This window comes from Pelophylax lessonae (assembly GCF_965119305.1).
Source record: "Pelophylax lessonae genome assembly, chromosome: 1".
NCBI lineage: Eukaryota > Metazoa > Chordata > Amphibia > Anura > Ranidae > Pelophylax > Pelophylax lessonae.
Genome location: NC_138768.1, coordinates 501615750 through 501631575, shown reverse-complemented (window position 1 = coordinate 501631575; position 15826 = coordinate 501615750). Strand labels below are relative to the sequence as shown.

General features: G+C 41.0%; 1 protein-coding gene across 1 annotated transcript in view; it reads right to left on the bottom strand.

Annotated features, from left to right (window-relative positions):
- The window catches only part of THOP1 (thimet oligopeptidase 1), a 68924-nt gene that overhangs the window by 43979 nt on the left and 9119 nt on the right, over window positions 1–15826 (bottom strand). Inside the window, exons 2-3 of the mRNA XM_082252935.1 lie at window positions 9523–9671; window positions 4875–4982 (exon numbers count right to left, since the gene is read on the bottom strand). Coding sequence (XP_082109061.1) covers window positions 4875–4982; window positions 9523–9671 — 257 coding nt within the window. The remainder of the gene's footprint in view (window positions 1–4874; window positions 4983–9522; window positions 9672–15826) is intronic.

Below are 15826 nucleotides of genomic sequence, written 5' to 3'. Positions count from 1 at the left end.
AAATTAGGCTAGTGGACTCTTAAAAAACATTTGGTTGTTTTTTGTTTTGGATAGTGGAGAGGGAGTAGAATGTCTGTCTGTTTTTTACTGCTGTCTGTGCCCCCATTAGGGAGATTAACCCTCTTTATTTTGGTTTGTCACCAGAACAGGAATAGAGGGGAAATCTTCCAACAGGGTCATTAGTTCTGGTGACAACCTGGGATTCCCTCGTTGGAAGGATTTCCTCTCACTTCCTGTGTTGGCTACATCTGGCACAGTTGACAACTAAATAAGATACAGGTTAAATGCAGATTCATTCATGACAAATCAACCCCAATCCAATCAGAATGGAGCTTAGTACATACATTTAGTAAATGATTATAAGGGTTAAAGCTTAGCAGGATTGTATGGATGGTACTGTTTTTGAGTATCCCAATATACACCCCTGATAATCTACCAGGTTTCCACTATCTGCACCTGATCTCTACATTCATGTGAAAAGATCTGCATTGTATCTAAACACCAAAGAAAATTGTGTAATGAGGATAATGAAAGGTGGTACAGTTGGAACGATTGAATTAGTCTTCCAGGCATTGACCATAGTTACGCAGACTTCAGCATTGTTTCTAGAGTTAATGTGCCCTCTATGCTCACAAGGCAATCTGCAGCTTCTTTCAGATGTATTTAATATTGGCTTGGTTATCCTTGATTCGATTGTTTGTTAGGTTACTGGATTATGCTATGCTTGCAATAGGAGCAGATAGGAGATTGGGATGTTTTTAGTTTTGTAAATGTTTTAATGTCTAATTTTGCAAAAAACTCTGTAAAATGACTTGGTTAAAAAAAAAACCTTAGCCAAGAATGTTACACGTTAGGCCTTTGTGTATCATGTGACCTCTGACTGCATTCATACATATAAGGTCTGACATTCATAAAATGTCCAGACAGACTGTTTTAATAATCTGTCTTTATTCTGCAAGAGACCTCAGAGGTTGCTGAGAGAGATGCACATATTGGAAAACCTATAGCTAGGCACAATGGTGCAAAGGGTGTACAGAATTCTTGTAAGTGATGTTTTACCTGAAGGAGATCCGTCATAATCCTGTGCAATTTCAATTTGAGCATATGAGGAACAATGCATAAACAGAGGTTTACCTCAGTGAAAATTGCACAACAAAAGAACAGTATAGCTAGAGATATAGGCAGCTAAATTTATACCCCAATCTTAACTTTCCCTGAAAAAGTCAAGCTTGAGGGGAAAAAAAAATCTCCCTTTTCACTTAAATTTTCTGTATGCAAAAGAAAAGACTGATTGGTTTGAAATGTTCTTCACTTCTGTATCAAGAAAAGGTCAGTGTGTGTTAGACAGGTTAAGAAAAATGATTTTCTTCTGGTAAAAAGGGTATAGTGAAATGGAAAAAAATGGCATCTGGTTAAACCGACTGAAATACCAAGCAGTTATCCTGCATCAGCAAAGTCTCTCTGATGCAGAAATTTTGCAGCAAGTGTTTCTAGATGTGCTTCCAAAGCTCTTCTGAAAACCAGATGTCCAGCACCACTATCAGGCTATTTTTCTTTATTAAAATAAAAGACATGTTATACTTGGTTAATAATACACAAGTTACCAGAATGCAACTCTTAGGTATTCTAGGACATTAATACATTTAGAAAACTGTATATGACAGGGACAGCTGAATGATCATAAAGATTGTGACACCTCATTGTGCACTCCTCAGATCTTCTCATTAGTCAGGTCATTTCTGTCCACACCCTACTCAGGGACCAGAAAAGCAAGACTGATCAGCAGTCTAGAACCCTCTTTTACCATAATTGTTTTATACAAGAAATATCAGCCAAGATCTATGAAAACCACTGATCCATCTTGCTCAGTGACTGGATTCTTCCCAACTCCCCAAACTAGAATTCGTTAAAAAAGTTAATTAAAAAAAAAAAAAAAATAATAATAATAAATGTACTTTTTTTTTTTTTTTTTTTTAGCAGGTAAAAAAAAAATGTACATTTATTATTTATTGTAGTAGGTGCCTGGAAAGCATTGCACCAGTTATCAGCAGATCACTGAAGTCATGCAGGTTTCCTACACACTATCAGTGTATCAGGTTACCCATACATCCCGTACGGATAAGCCGATACTCCCTGACAGGAAGACTCAATGAACTACAACGGGGCTCCACAGCACTGTGGAAGTTCATTGAGAACTACAAGGCAACAGCCGCTAAGGAACTCGGGGCTTGTAGTTTATTCAGGCACACGGAGCTGTGCATATGAATGATGCGGCCGTGTGGGCAGAGCCTCGCACGGCCACGCTGTTTTCAAACAGTGACAGCTAGTACAGGGAACTTCTCCCCTTACTACTGCCACAGGGAGGGAAGCAGCGGGCGACGGCTGCAGCACTGGTAACATGTTACATGTTCCACCCTAAAATAGGGTTGCACATGTAACATATTCCCAAAGGTGAACTTATCCTTTAAGTACTTCTCACTTTTAAACTTTTGTTCCCCCTCCATTCCTTCGAGGTGGAAAAAAAAAAAACAACAAAATGACCCAGCTAAGCAGACAAAGACACAGATAAAAGATTAGAGGCTGTTCAATTTGAAAAGTAAATGTTCATAATGCTTAGAAAATATGGTGTGTTCACTGCAATCAACCAATTATGACCTAGCAAAAATCCAGTTTAATTTTCCATATGGATGGCTGGGTATTCAAAGTAATCACAGGCTGACCTTGTATTATATATTTACCAAAATTCACTTTGTTAAAAGCCTTCTTTCCATTCAGGATGATAAATAAAAATGGCAGCATTTGCTCCGTACTGAGAAACCAACATGAAAATATTCCACTCTAACAGTTTGCCTACATGAAGGGCTAGAGAATGGTTATTAAAGGAATTATGGTTTATTGTTTTTAGATATCAGTAAAACCTGATGGAAGTACTCTGCAAGTCTGGTGCTGCTTTTCTGCAAAGGGAGTTGGTAAAAACAAACGGCACCCTCACTGCTGAGAAGTACAGGCAGATTATTATCCATTATCTAATACTATTAGGGAAGAGTCTGGTTGGTCCTAACTTGAACATGACCCCAAACACATTACTAAATAATAAAGAACCATCTGCAGTGAAATGAATTGTGCAGCAGATGGCATGACCAACATAGAGCCCTGATCTCAATATCATTGAGCCAGTCTAGGATTATTTTGCAGAGACAGAAGGAAAAAAGACAGTAAAGTTAGCCCATTTTTTTCTATAATGTGAAAGATAATGTTACGCTGAGTAAAAAGATACCAAACATGTCATGCTTCAAAATTGCTCACGCTCTAGGAATGGCGACAAACATTGGTACTTAAAAATCCCCATAGGTGACACTTTAAAAATTTCTACAGGTTACCAGCTTAGAGTTAGAGGAAGTCTAGGGCTCAAATTATTGCTCTGGCTCTACCGATTGCGACGATACCTCACATGTGTGGTTTGAACACTGTTTACATATGTGGGCGGGACTTGAGTATGCGTTCGCTTCTGCGTGCGAGCTAAAGGGGACAGGGCCCTTTATTTTTTATTTTTTCCTATTTATTTTATCTATTATTACACAATTGTTTTTTTTTTTCTATTACAAGGAATGTAAACATCCCTTGTAATAGAAATAAGCATGAAATGACCTTTTATTGTGAGATCTGGGGTCAAAAAGACCTCAGACCTCACATCTACACTAAAAAAAGAATCTACACTAAAAAAAAAAAAAAAAAAGTGTTTTTTTTTTTTCATGATGAAAAAAAATTGTCTCTTTAAATGCGTTGCTAGGAGATGATGTTTGACGTTGCGCCGGTTCTCTAAGACCATAGAGTCGAGTGGGGGCCTTCTTGCCCTCACTCGACTTCCTGCCTGTGAGGAGTGCGGACCGAATTGGTTTTCCCCACTGCCGGCGGGTCTGCCAAGCGGGGAAAACGACTGGGAAGCGGCGGGATGGGGGACGGGGGGATCTGCCGCTGGGACCACCCTTATGTGAAAGAGGACTGCCCGTAGTTTCAAAAAATACCGGGGTTATGGCAGCTATCTGCTGCCATAACCATGGTATTTAACGTCAAAGTACCGATGTAAATCTGCGGTGGGCAGTCCGGAAGTGGTTAAACAATCACCTTGTAAAACAACCCACTCCTTTTAAAATAGAAATAAAAGGCAAAACATTTGTGAATAGATATGAAAATAGATTATAAATACCTTTTTTCCTTATTTTTATAAGTGATCGCATTCTCTGCTGCATAATAGCTAGGGGGAGGAGAAGCAGCAGCACATTGTCAGGACAAGTGGACATTGGAGGAGAGTAAACTCAGTTCCCAGCACAGCTAGAGAACTGACCACCTGTGTGTTTTCCTGCTTAGTGTGGTTAGTTTTTAATAGGAAAGTAGAGGGAATGGCAGGAACACCAAGGATTTCACACAAAGGAAGCAAGACAAAGAGAATAGGATACGTTCTCATACAAGTACATGGTACAGCAAGCACATATAAGGAATATGAAGTGTTGGGGTAACCAACCCTTTAACTGTGGCAAGTTCTTCAGGATGCTTAGAACAATCCAGTACCCTCAGAAAACCATGTACCTTCAGAAACTGCGTGCAAGTGAATGTAAAAAGCAACTGTTTTAAAAGCAAGTTGTGGTCACACCAAATATGATTTTATGTACACTTTTTAGGCAGTTTATTGGTTGATCAAAATATTAACTGCATAATTTATAAAAGCTTTCATGCTTGATAGCATTTTTTTCTCCATGTGCTAAAAATATTTGCATGGTACTGTTTTTCACCATATGGTCAGCTCATTTTGCAATGCTCAGGCTTGGGATGGGTATGCACCAATTCTTCAACACATAAGTAATTGAACAGCTTACCTGTTGCAACTCAGATGAAAGATTTAAACCATTTCTCTGACCCAGTTTGATCAACCTTTCCAAAAGCCTTTTCGCCTCTGGTTTCAAGGAATCTGGAGGCAGCACTGACTGCAATAAATGTAAACACACAAGAGTCAAGAGCAAATCATTTTAGTCCATATGTGAATCTATAGATGTCACGCTTTTGTTTGATTATTTCAATAAACTGTTCGAAAAGCAAGAAAAAGAAAAACACCACTTGAAGCAGATATGCCCATTTAAGAAATGCAGCAAATCTAAAACTATTATCCTCAATGCAGAAGAGCTTGGAAGTTGCTGTGACCATAGAATTTCTTTAACTGACACTTTTTATAACATCAGCATTATACCAATACAAACATAGTTATATTTGGGAATTCAATGTAAGCGTACTTGAAAATATCTTCTTTCATGTTCTGAAATCTGTCTGTCTGTTAGGCATGTCTTTCTACAATTCCTTGGATTTCCTTGCTCTGCCGTTTACTTTTGACTTCTAAAGACTACATGTCCCATGGTATCCTACTGCCTGCAAGCAGCGATTCCTGTACTGACTCTGCCTCCTGGAACTTATCCTCTCAGCACTGCTGCATTTCAAAAGGCAAGCTCTGGAAATTATGTAACACAGCAGTGCCTACTTAGTTACTCACAGGGCATAGTGAATAAGTCACAAAATGTAAGGATGAAATATGTTAAATTCTTCACAAAGTCCTGCTAGATCTCTTCAGGCTAGCCCCTTTTGCAGGTTTAGTTATATAAAACACTGAAAATAATGGTCTATGGGAGGGGGCGCTTAAACTTCTTAATAGGAGCTACCTTACTCCATCGAGATTGGTACACATGTTTAAGGATTCTTCGGATTCCTGTTGGCGGGACTGTGGGGCCAGAGGTACTATACTCCACATATTTTGGGAGTGTAGACGATTTAGGAGCTACTGGGTGGCAATCTACGCTTTGGTGGCCTCAGTTACGGGACTGAAACTTCCGCTGTCGCCTTCCTTGGCATTGCTCAATTTGGGTATTCGTACTATTCCGAAAGGGCATAGATGTATTATTTCACATATCTTATTGGCGGCCAGAGTGAATGTGGCGGCGGCGTGGAGATCTACCAAAATTCCCACTGTTTACGATGTCATCAAGCAAGTGAGGGTAATCCACTCATATGAAAAACACTTTTCTAGTTTGGGAGATAACCTCCCAGCCTTCCAGCAGCAGTGGAGGGGGTGGCAGACGAAGTACCCTAGTTGAGCGTGAATACATTTGAATATGATATGTAATTGCTGATTGTTGACTGAACACCGGAGGCACTGTTTGTTTGGACTGTCCAGTTGATAGTCTACTAGTTTTAAATTTGACTGTTATTGTTTTTCTTATTATTATAATGTACCTGATCAATTGCCTGATCTGTCCTATATTTTTTGGACTCTGAGAGATGGGAGAGAAATGAGTTGATCTATGGTTTGAGGGGGGTCTGCTGACTATCTGACGGGGGATTGGTTAGGGGAGAGGGGTGGGCTGGGGGGAAACGGCACAGTATGCTCCCAGTGGGGTGCCGGGCCTCGTGGGTGCCCCGCCTCGGCCTTGATTGGCGCCCTAGCCATGGAATCTTGGTGTGATCTTGGAGCCCCCACGGCGCTCCATTAGTGCCTTGAGGTACTCTGTACAATTTACGGTATATGCTATTGCTTACCAAGTTTCACTGTTTTGATCTTTGTACATACTGACGGAATATATTTGTTGTATGTCGAAAAACATTAATAAACGATTGAAATGAAAATAATGGTCTATATGGTTTAAAATCTAGTAATATACTGTCTCACCCTGCTCTGCACATGCTCAGTTGTTCTCCATTTTTTATCATTTTTAGCCACTGCCAAATTTGTACAGGCCGAACTGTTTTAACGCAGAGTATTTCTTGTAACAATTTATGATTGATAGATTATAAAAAATGTTTCCATTTATCTAGTTCTTTTTAATAACTCCATTAGCTGTCCTGCAGAAACACATTGCCCTGTTTTACCAGAGGGTTGTGTGCTAGACCACCCATGGACTTTTTGACCTGCTTGAAAGTGATGTTATTTTAGCCGAAAAGTGTAGAGTTTAATGATCTCAGACGATCATTAGGGAAATAGTAGCCATCTCAGTATTGAGAAACCTCCCATTAGTTCGCTATCAAATCTAGAAAGGATTTAGGAAACCTATTTGTATTTGTAGGAAGCTCATTATCAGTTGATTTGACTGACTTCTAAATGCCACCCAGGCTTGTGTCTCCTTAGTTACATAGTTAGTGAGGCTGAAAAAAGACACAAGTCCATCCAGTTCAACCTATGATGTGTGTGTGTGTTTGCTTTTAACCGTACATTGTATACCCCTGTATGTTGTGGTCTTTAAGGTGTCCATCCAATAGTTTTTTGAAACTATCAATGCTCCCCGCTGATACGACTGCTTGCGGAAGAGAATTCCACATCCTTACCGCTCTTACAGTGAAGAACCCCTTACGCACTTTAAGGTTAAACCGCCTTTCCTCAAGTTTTAGTGAGTGGCCACGTGTCTTATTGTATCTCCTTTCTCTGAATAGTTTGTTCCTTATGCTAGACTATGTTGACAGACTTAAAGCAGAATTAAGCCCTCTTATCCTTTACAGCCAAGAAAGCTGCTTCTGTTAGATCTGCAACTGCCATAGTGCTGCACATGTGATCAGTTATGACACCAGCCATTTGATTGCTTGACAGTTTGGTTGAGGACACAAGCAAATGTGAGTTAGCAATCCCGGCATTCCAGGAATGTAACGGTTTTGTGAAACTGTTAAATCAATGGGTTTAGTTCGCTTTATGATTTACTGCTGTTCTGGGCTTCAGCAAAATGGTAGCTTCCAGCAAGCAGCAACAGGAGCAATGCCAAAGGCAATTTACAGCTCACACTACTTTTCATAGCATAAATTATTATTGTGGAATGTATATTCCTTGCTAAAGAACATTATTTCTTATCAAGCTGTTATGGGTAAAGTTCTGCTTTAAAGTGTTCCTAAACCCAGGAGGCTGCATTAACTATATCTGGCCTCCCACAGTACACAGAACATGGAAATGCAATAGACTTAGTAAATATTAACTGTTAAATACCTTTTCTCATCTGCAGTATATAGCAGGTTTGTGACTATCAGTTCCTGGTAAAGCATGTAGGAGGAGTTTTCATACTGCACTGAGCTGTCCTATCAGGACCCCTGACCCTCTGTCTGGACAGTGCTGATTGGCCCTCTGCTGATCACATGCACTCTCCCAAGAAAAAAAAAAAAAAAACTCTCTAGCAATACATTCCAAATTGAGAATGTGCAGCCTAACTCCAAAAGCCCTGTCTTATCCGGACCTGTTCTGGAGTCAATGGAAGAAGAGGATAATCTGTGCACACAGGATCAAGCAGACTTTTTACACAATGCAGAGGATTAACCCCTTAGGTTCCACACTGAGTATAACAAGCATGCTTTACTGCATATACATACTGATTTACTGTTGTGGATTTAGTAAGACTTTAATTTGAGTAGGCTTGGAATAACAAATTCACAGTGGAAAAGAATATAATGATGTTAAAGTGATTGTAAAGGCTTTCAATAAATAAGAAGCATGTTATACTTACCTGCTCTGTGGAATGGTAATGCACAGATAGGCCCCGATCCTCCTCTTTTTAGGTCCCCAGACGGCGCTCTAAGCTTCTTCTTTTCTTGGTGCTATGGGGGCATACCTGCAGGCTTACTCTAGAGCTGGGCTGTGTGTGTCTATAGACACGCAGAGCGTGGCTTAGCCCTGTTCCCTCTTCACAGGATTTGACTGACAGCTGCTGGAGCTGATGCCTCCTGTTGCTGCCTCTGTGTCTGTAAGAAGATTGAGAGACAACAGTGCTGGCTGCAGACAGGCACAACACTGGATTGATATAAGCCTCTGTAGGTAAAAAAGGAAGTGGGGGTGGGCATACACTTACAGAGTTATTTTTTTAACTTAGTGTAAGTAATGCATTAAAAGGTATAAAAATGTTCTGGTTTCAGAACCACTTTAAATTTTGGACCATAGATATGCTTTATATGCCTATTTGAATTCTTCTTTAAACTCAGAAGGATTCTGAGTGATTGTTAGACCTTGGTTTTCAGGAAGCTGGGAGATGATACCCCAGATGTACTGTATGTCTTTTTTTTTCATAACAAGAAAAAAAAGCTATTTTGTTTGGTTGCAGTGGCATACTGTAAGTAACATAATGTTTCTATGGACATGCATATATTAAAAATTCTCAATACTGAATTGAACTATTAAAAGTATTGAAGTATTGAACTATTAATAAGAATGACATTTTAGAAGTCTATATTATGAAAAACATGAGGATTTGTGTAAAGAGATTTCAAAGGTTTATCTGCATTAATGTAAAGATGACCCCTGCATGAGTCATAAGCTAAAAAGTAATCCTTATCTCATGGTCCTTTTACCTTTTCTCAGCTGACAAAGCTAATGTTTCCTCCCTTAATGGCATTACAGAGATCGTGCACAACCAAGTTTCATGAAAAGGGCTTCATAAAAAAATTTGAGATCTAGAGAAACCGAACCATAAGTGCGAGGGGTCAAGAGAAATGTATGGATTTTGCTGGTCTAACCTGCAAATGCTCAAGTCTTTTATAGACGTCTTCCCTCATACTTTTCTCTACGTCAAATTCAGACAATTGCTTATCGGCCTCAGTACTTGCGGTCCGGACATCTTTATTTGTGGACACATGCTGAAGAAAGTCCAGCATACTCCTCTCAACTGCAACAGAAAACAAAACACATTTTTGGGTAATATAAGGACACAATGCAAAACCAGAGCAGTAATTGTGCACATCACAAAAATACAGAATAGAACCATTACCCTATAGATCTCCCAGTAATCCTTTCAGCAAAGATACAATGCCGGAAATTTCCCACAGTTACAATACTGTTTACTGTTCAATGGGCAGTCAGCGGACTATACAAATGCTGAGCTCATGGTTCTCTTATTAAAGCCCTTGGGAGCTTGTAGAAATTAAATAAAACACAGGAATGTTCTATTACACAGATTTTTGACTAGTGGACAGTCGTAAGATGAAGAAGATTAAGAAGAATAAACATTAAATTGTCCAATAACCTAGTAGCACCTAAAAGTTACCCCGTTGCTACGGTATAAACATTAAAGCACAATTACCTGTAAAATAAGTCTAAATACCTTTCAGTTAAGCAATGAGTCAAATCTCCATTTTCTTGAGGTGCTATGGGCACTGCTATCTGTGTTATATACCTAGTTCCTACTGGGCACTATCGTTAACCCCACTACCTGGCAACTCACTACAGGACACGGTAGGGACTTACTTGCCTAAGGTGGTGGGACAAAGATTGACTTTTCCTAGAAAAGTTGAGATTTGCATATGAGCTCATCTACGAATGTTTCTGGGCCTACTGAGTTTTCAATAAAGGCAACCTCTCATTATGCAAGTTTTTATCATATGCCCCGTTTGAATTGCCCAGGGGTATTTTCAAAGGACTAAATGACTTCAAAGTGGATTCCACACTATACCTTCAAAAAAGCAAAGTGGAGAATACATATTTATCTGTCTATCTACATAAATGGAGCCCTAGCACACTTCTAGTAGAAAAAAAAAAAACGGAATTTTTGTAAAATCTTACCTGTAAAATTCCTTTCTCTGAGTCCTCCGACAGTCGCCGCCTCTTCATATTCGTCACAATGGGGTTATTGACCTTTGCTCCGTAGGAGTAGCTAGGCAACAGAATATGTTAATATCAAAGCTTTTAGCATACCCCACCCCTAGGGGGTGGTCCCCTCAGTCAATACCCTCCTGCTTCCTGCATTCCTACCTCAGTTTCAGTAGTATAGCAGTAGAGTACATAAACAAACCCCAAAAGAGGGGCGGGGGCGGCGACTGTCGGAGGACTCAGAGAAAGGAATTTTACAGGTAAGATTTTACAAAAATTCAGTTTTCTCTTACGTCCTCCGACAGTCGCTGTCTCTTCATATTCGTCACAATGGGGACGTCCCAAAGCAGTGTAGACATGAGGGGTGGGAAAACAGCAGCCGCGCCTAAAGCAACGCAATACCCACATCAGAGAAAGGAACCTTACCAAAGAAGGAAACCAACTGGGCAACATGAAAAAACTTGCTCAACAGGAGCAACAACCCAGGAAAACAAATAACCTAGGGATAAAAACATCCCAACAGCCAAGGGTCCAAGAAAAAACAAGGAACCCTAAGGCACTGCCGCACAAAGAACCTTGCGGCCAAAGGAGAAAATACTTGAAATAAAATCAAAAAGAGAGAATAGAGGCTGAGACTGAAATCCCAGCACAGGTTAAGCCTGCTAACTCCTGAGCTAGACAAATGAAACTGAGGTAGGAATGCAGGAAGCAGGAGGGTATTGACTGAGGGGACCACCCCCTAGGGGTGGGGTATGCTAAAAGCTTTGATATTAACATATTCTGTTGCCTAGCTACTCCTATGGAGAAAAGGTCAATAACCCCATTGTGACGAATATGAAGAGGCGGGGACTGTCGGAGGATGTAAGAGAAATTAGGCTTTTGTAGTATATATTTGCAAATACATGTTGAAGCCAGACAACTGCTCCAAGACACCTCTGTAGAGTGTGCTCTCCAACTATCAGGCATGCATAAGTAGTGCACAAACTAAGAGCAGTTGTGCCCTGCTAACAGCGGTTGACCTCTTAAGTGTGCCCAGCATGATAGTGTGCTCTGCTCTGGGATCCGGGCCGCCCTGCAGATGCATCGATTGCCCTGTGAAAGAGGTTCAGGATACGTATGTTTGGCTTGAGGTCAGTAGAAGGGACCAGATGCCACGTGGGCTTCTAGGGAGTAACTCCACTTATGTTAAAGAAAATAAATAATAACCAAAATGAAACTTATGGAGATTTCTATGCTCTGATGTGCATTGTAGCATTATTATCAAAGTTTGGTGCAGTTGCTTTCTTTTTTTTTTTTTTTGTGTATACAAACTTTTATTGAAAGGAAACAGAAGATGGTGGTACAAAGAGAATTGGTACATCAATATGACAAATAATGGTATCAAGTAGAGTAAAAAGAATTAGTGTTATGAAACTCTCTTTCTAACTATACTGCTAGGTGCAGTTGCTTTCTGACCTGAACAGATATCTGTTTAAGCAATGTTTTTATTTCTGTGTTGGGAGGCTCTGTCTAATGAAATCACCTGTGTAGTGATGCTCTGATGTGAGAGGTCTGCAGTGGTAGTATTCCTTTAGCAATAGTTAACTCCTTAGTGGTTTTCTCTCACCTAGCAAACAAACAACTGTTACTTTGTCTCTCTGGACAGCTTAGGTAACTTCAGCAGCTGCAGTTTAAATTGGGAATTCAATTGTGTTATTCAATAAATTACTGCATGGCTTGAGTAGCAATTGTACATGTTATAATATTTATTTTCTTAATGTGGAGTTCTCCCTTTAGACTTGCAAGGATTTGTTTATTTCTGCAACAAATCCTTGTGCTGCTGCAGTCCAATGCCTCTATGCCTTGTCTGCTCTATGCAGGTTATAGATTGAGGGGGGCAGTGTCTTCCTTACTGATACTGTTCCTGGACTGTCAGCCCTTCTGCAGGCCTCTTAAAGCTGGTGTATGGAAAGTTGACTAATGGACACTTGCTATTTAGCATCTTCAGATACATGTATTATGCACACTGTAAACTGGGCCTTTGCTGCTCATGCCTTAAAAGGGAAAAACCCTGTATGAATTTCCTGATTTGTTCAGGCATCCAGTGAGCAAGATGACAGCGACCAACAGGTTGCCACGGGTAGTCAAGACACTCTAAAGGAGTCGATTACAACTCTCCCTGTGCAAGAATTCTCTAGTCTGACATTGTCAACTGGCCAATTTAACCATCTTCCAAAAATTCCTAAAAGTAAGATGAGGAAGAGCTTTGAGCAGGTTTTGTACCTCGTTTTTGTAAGTCTGTGAGGATGCCTAAAATGGCAGAGGTACCTGCAATGCAAGTATTTTTAGCACTTTCAAAGGAGTGCATTGCCTTTTTTCCTATGATGCTTAAGCTAGAAGCTCATTCTTGAAGAAGGGGTGCAAATTGAACAGAAGGACAGAGCAGCAGAACGTCTTAGTGGTCAGCGCCTTGAAGTACTGGGTTGCTCAGTTTAAAACCCAACCAGGACACTTCTACCTGCAATGCAGGATGTCAGATTAAGGCACTTATGGGGAAGAGGTTTTCCAGCATAATGAGTCAACTGTTTGGTTGACGTGACCTTAATGAGCTTCGCCGTATACATGGAGTTGTCATTAGAGGATGCGGTGTCCTTCAGGGGTATACTTAATCAATCATGATGATGTGTGTCCTTGGGGGGGGGGGGGGGGTGGCTATCTTCTGGTGCTAGCTTTGGGTTGGACTTGTCTCTAAGGAGTATATCTGTCTGCAGTTGCATCCCGGGAGCCTACCTTAACCCTTCCCTGTCTTCCAATGCAATGGAAGTTGGTATGAAGAATACTGATTGTATCCTAAATAATAACTCAGGCAAATGGGACAATCTGGTCTGCATTGCAAGAGTCTAAACAGTCCCCTTAACCACTTTGGGACCGGAAAATGTTCCCCTTAATGACCAGGCCATTTTTTGTGATTCGGCACTGCGTTATTTTAATGGACAATTGCAGGGTCGTGCGACTCTGTACTCCAATAATATTGATGTCATTTTTTACGGCACAAATTGAGCTTTCTTTTGGTGGTATTTGATCACCTGTGCAATGTTTATTTTTTGCGCTATATTACTACAAAATCGTGACAATTCTGAAGAAAAAAATATATATACGGTATATATTTTTCACTTTCTGCTATATAACACCCCCCCCCCCCAAAAAATAATTAAAAATAAAATGTTTTCATCATTTTAGGCCAAATTGTATTCTGCTACATATTTTTGGTCAATTTTGATTGGTTTGCGCAAAAGTTATCACGTCTACAAACTAGGGGAAAGATTTGTCATTTGTATTTATTTATTTTTTTTACTAGCAATGGCAGCGATCAGCCATTTGTAGCGGGACTGCAACATTGCGGCGGACAGATCAGACCCCTGACATTTTTGACACTTTTGGGGGGGGGGGGGGGGCAGTGACATTACTACAGTAATCAGTGCTAAAAATATGCACTGTTACTGTAATAATGACACTGGCAGGGAAGGGGTTAACCAAGGGGCGATCAAAGGGTTAAATGTGAGCCTAGGGGGTTTTTCTAACTGTGTGTGGGGTGGGGGGGGGGGTGGGCTTGTGAAATCAACCCAGGGACCTGTGACCCTAAATAGGAAAAACACAGGTGCTCTGCATTGATTCCTGAGAGAACAACGCTCTGCTTTGTTTACAACAGCAGACCACCCACAATCGCGACCGCCAGGCCTGTGGATCAGCTTCCCCGCTGGCGAGTGGGCGTGCGTATATAGGCGGCGGCTGGTCAGCTTCATTTGACAGCAAATAGCTGGGGATAATTCTACAAGCGAGAAAATCTTGTCTGCATTGTGAGTGTCTAGCAGTCCCCTTAAAAGGCTAGCTTCACTTGATAGCAAATGGCTGGGAATAATTCTACATGTGGGACAATCTTGTCTGCATTGTGAGACTCTAAACAGTTCCCATCAAAGTCTAGCTTCAGTTGACAGAGCTGTGTTTTGTCTGGCCTCCTGCCTCAGAGTACATGTCTGCTGAATGAAAGAGGACTGCAGTTCAAGAGTCAGTGTCAGTGTCTAACTCCAAAAAGGTTTACTCCTGCAGTCCTGGCCTGGAGTCCAGAAAGAATTGGAGAGAAAGAGTCCTCAACCAAGTAGTCAGCAAAGCGCTCCTGGGGAAGCTTCTGGGAAAAGAGGTTGCTTACTGGCCTTTTGAATATTTGTGCCACCCATATGTGTCTTATGGGTACCTGGTTGCTCCTCTTCTGATAGGAAGTTACAGCTTTAGTCTAGGACAGATGGACCCTTAGATCAAGCACTTCAGGCATGTTGGTCAATCAGTCACCTTCAAGCCGCTGACTGTGCCAGGAGGAATCCTTTGCTCCAACAATAATAATAGACAAGTTCTGCTAGCCCATGTGGCAAATCCAAATCCAGCAGATGTGATTTTAAGAGGAGTACTATTGTTGCTCAGAAGGATGCCTATTTCCAACTCCCAGAGCTGTCTTCTGACATACCTTCTGACATCATATTTACATCAGCATATGTCTGTTGTTTGGGTTCTCAATCCATCCACTCTTCCTATAGACAGGGATCTCGTCAGAACCTCAGAACCCTACAAGAGATTGGCTGGCTATCCTTTAAAAAAAGGGTCATGTTACTCCTACGTAAATCCTTGTGTGTCTGAGAACTTAATCCATCACGGTTCAGGATACATAGTTTTTGCCACTAGAGCATACTGGTGGTAGGACGCTGGGTAATCCTAAATTTCCTCTATTCACCTGTCAGCGTCTCCATACCTAATAATCAGGACCATGGTCTCTGCCACCCCTATATTGAGGTGTGCTCAATGGAAATGGCCTTCTGTCCTGAAACGTTTTTTTTCTCCACTGTTGATCATGCACTAAGCGATTCATGTCTTGCAAACCGGCAGATGAAGCCTTGGTTGCAGGCACAGTAATCAATCTTCTGTGTTACTGTCAGGGGGCCAGGAAACCAGACCACACGGGAATGCAGGTAAAATAAAGCAATTTATTGGAGCAAAGAACAATAAACGCACAGCAAGAGTGAGGAAGTGAGAGCAGGAACAAGCTGGGCTCAAGTCCAGAAGTGGGTAGTCATCCATGCCAGTGTCGAGCTCAGAAGCAGGTAGTCTACCGATGCCGAGTCGTCTACTGATGCGGGGTCGGGAGGCAGGAGAGTCGTCAGCCAAGCCAGGTCATACACTGAGGAACACAGAGAACAGAAGACTGCT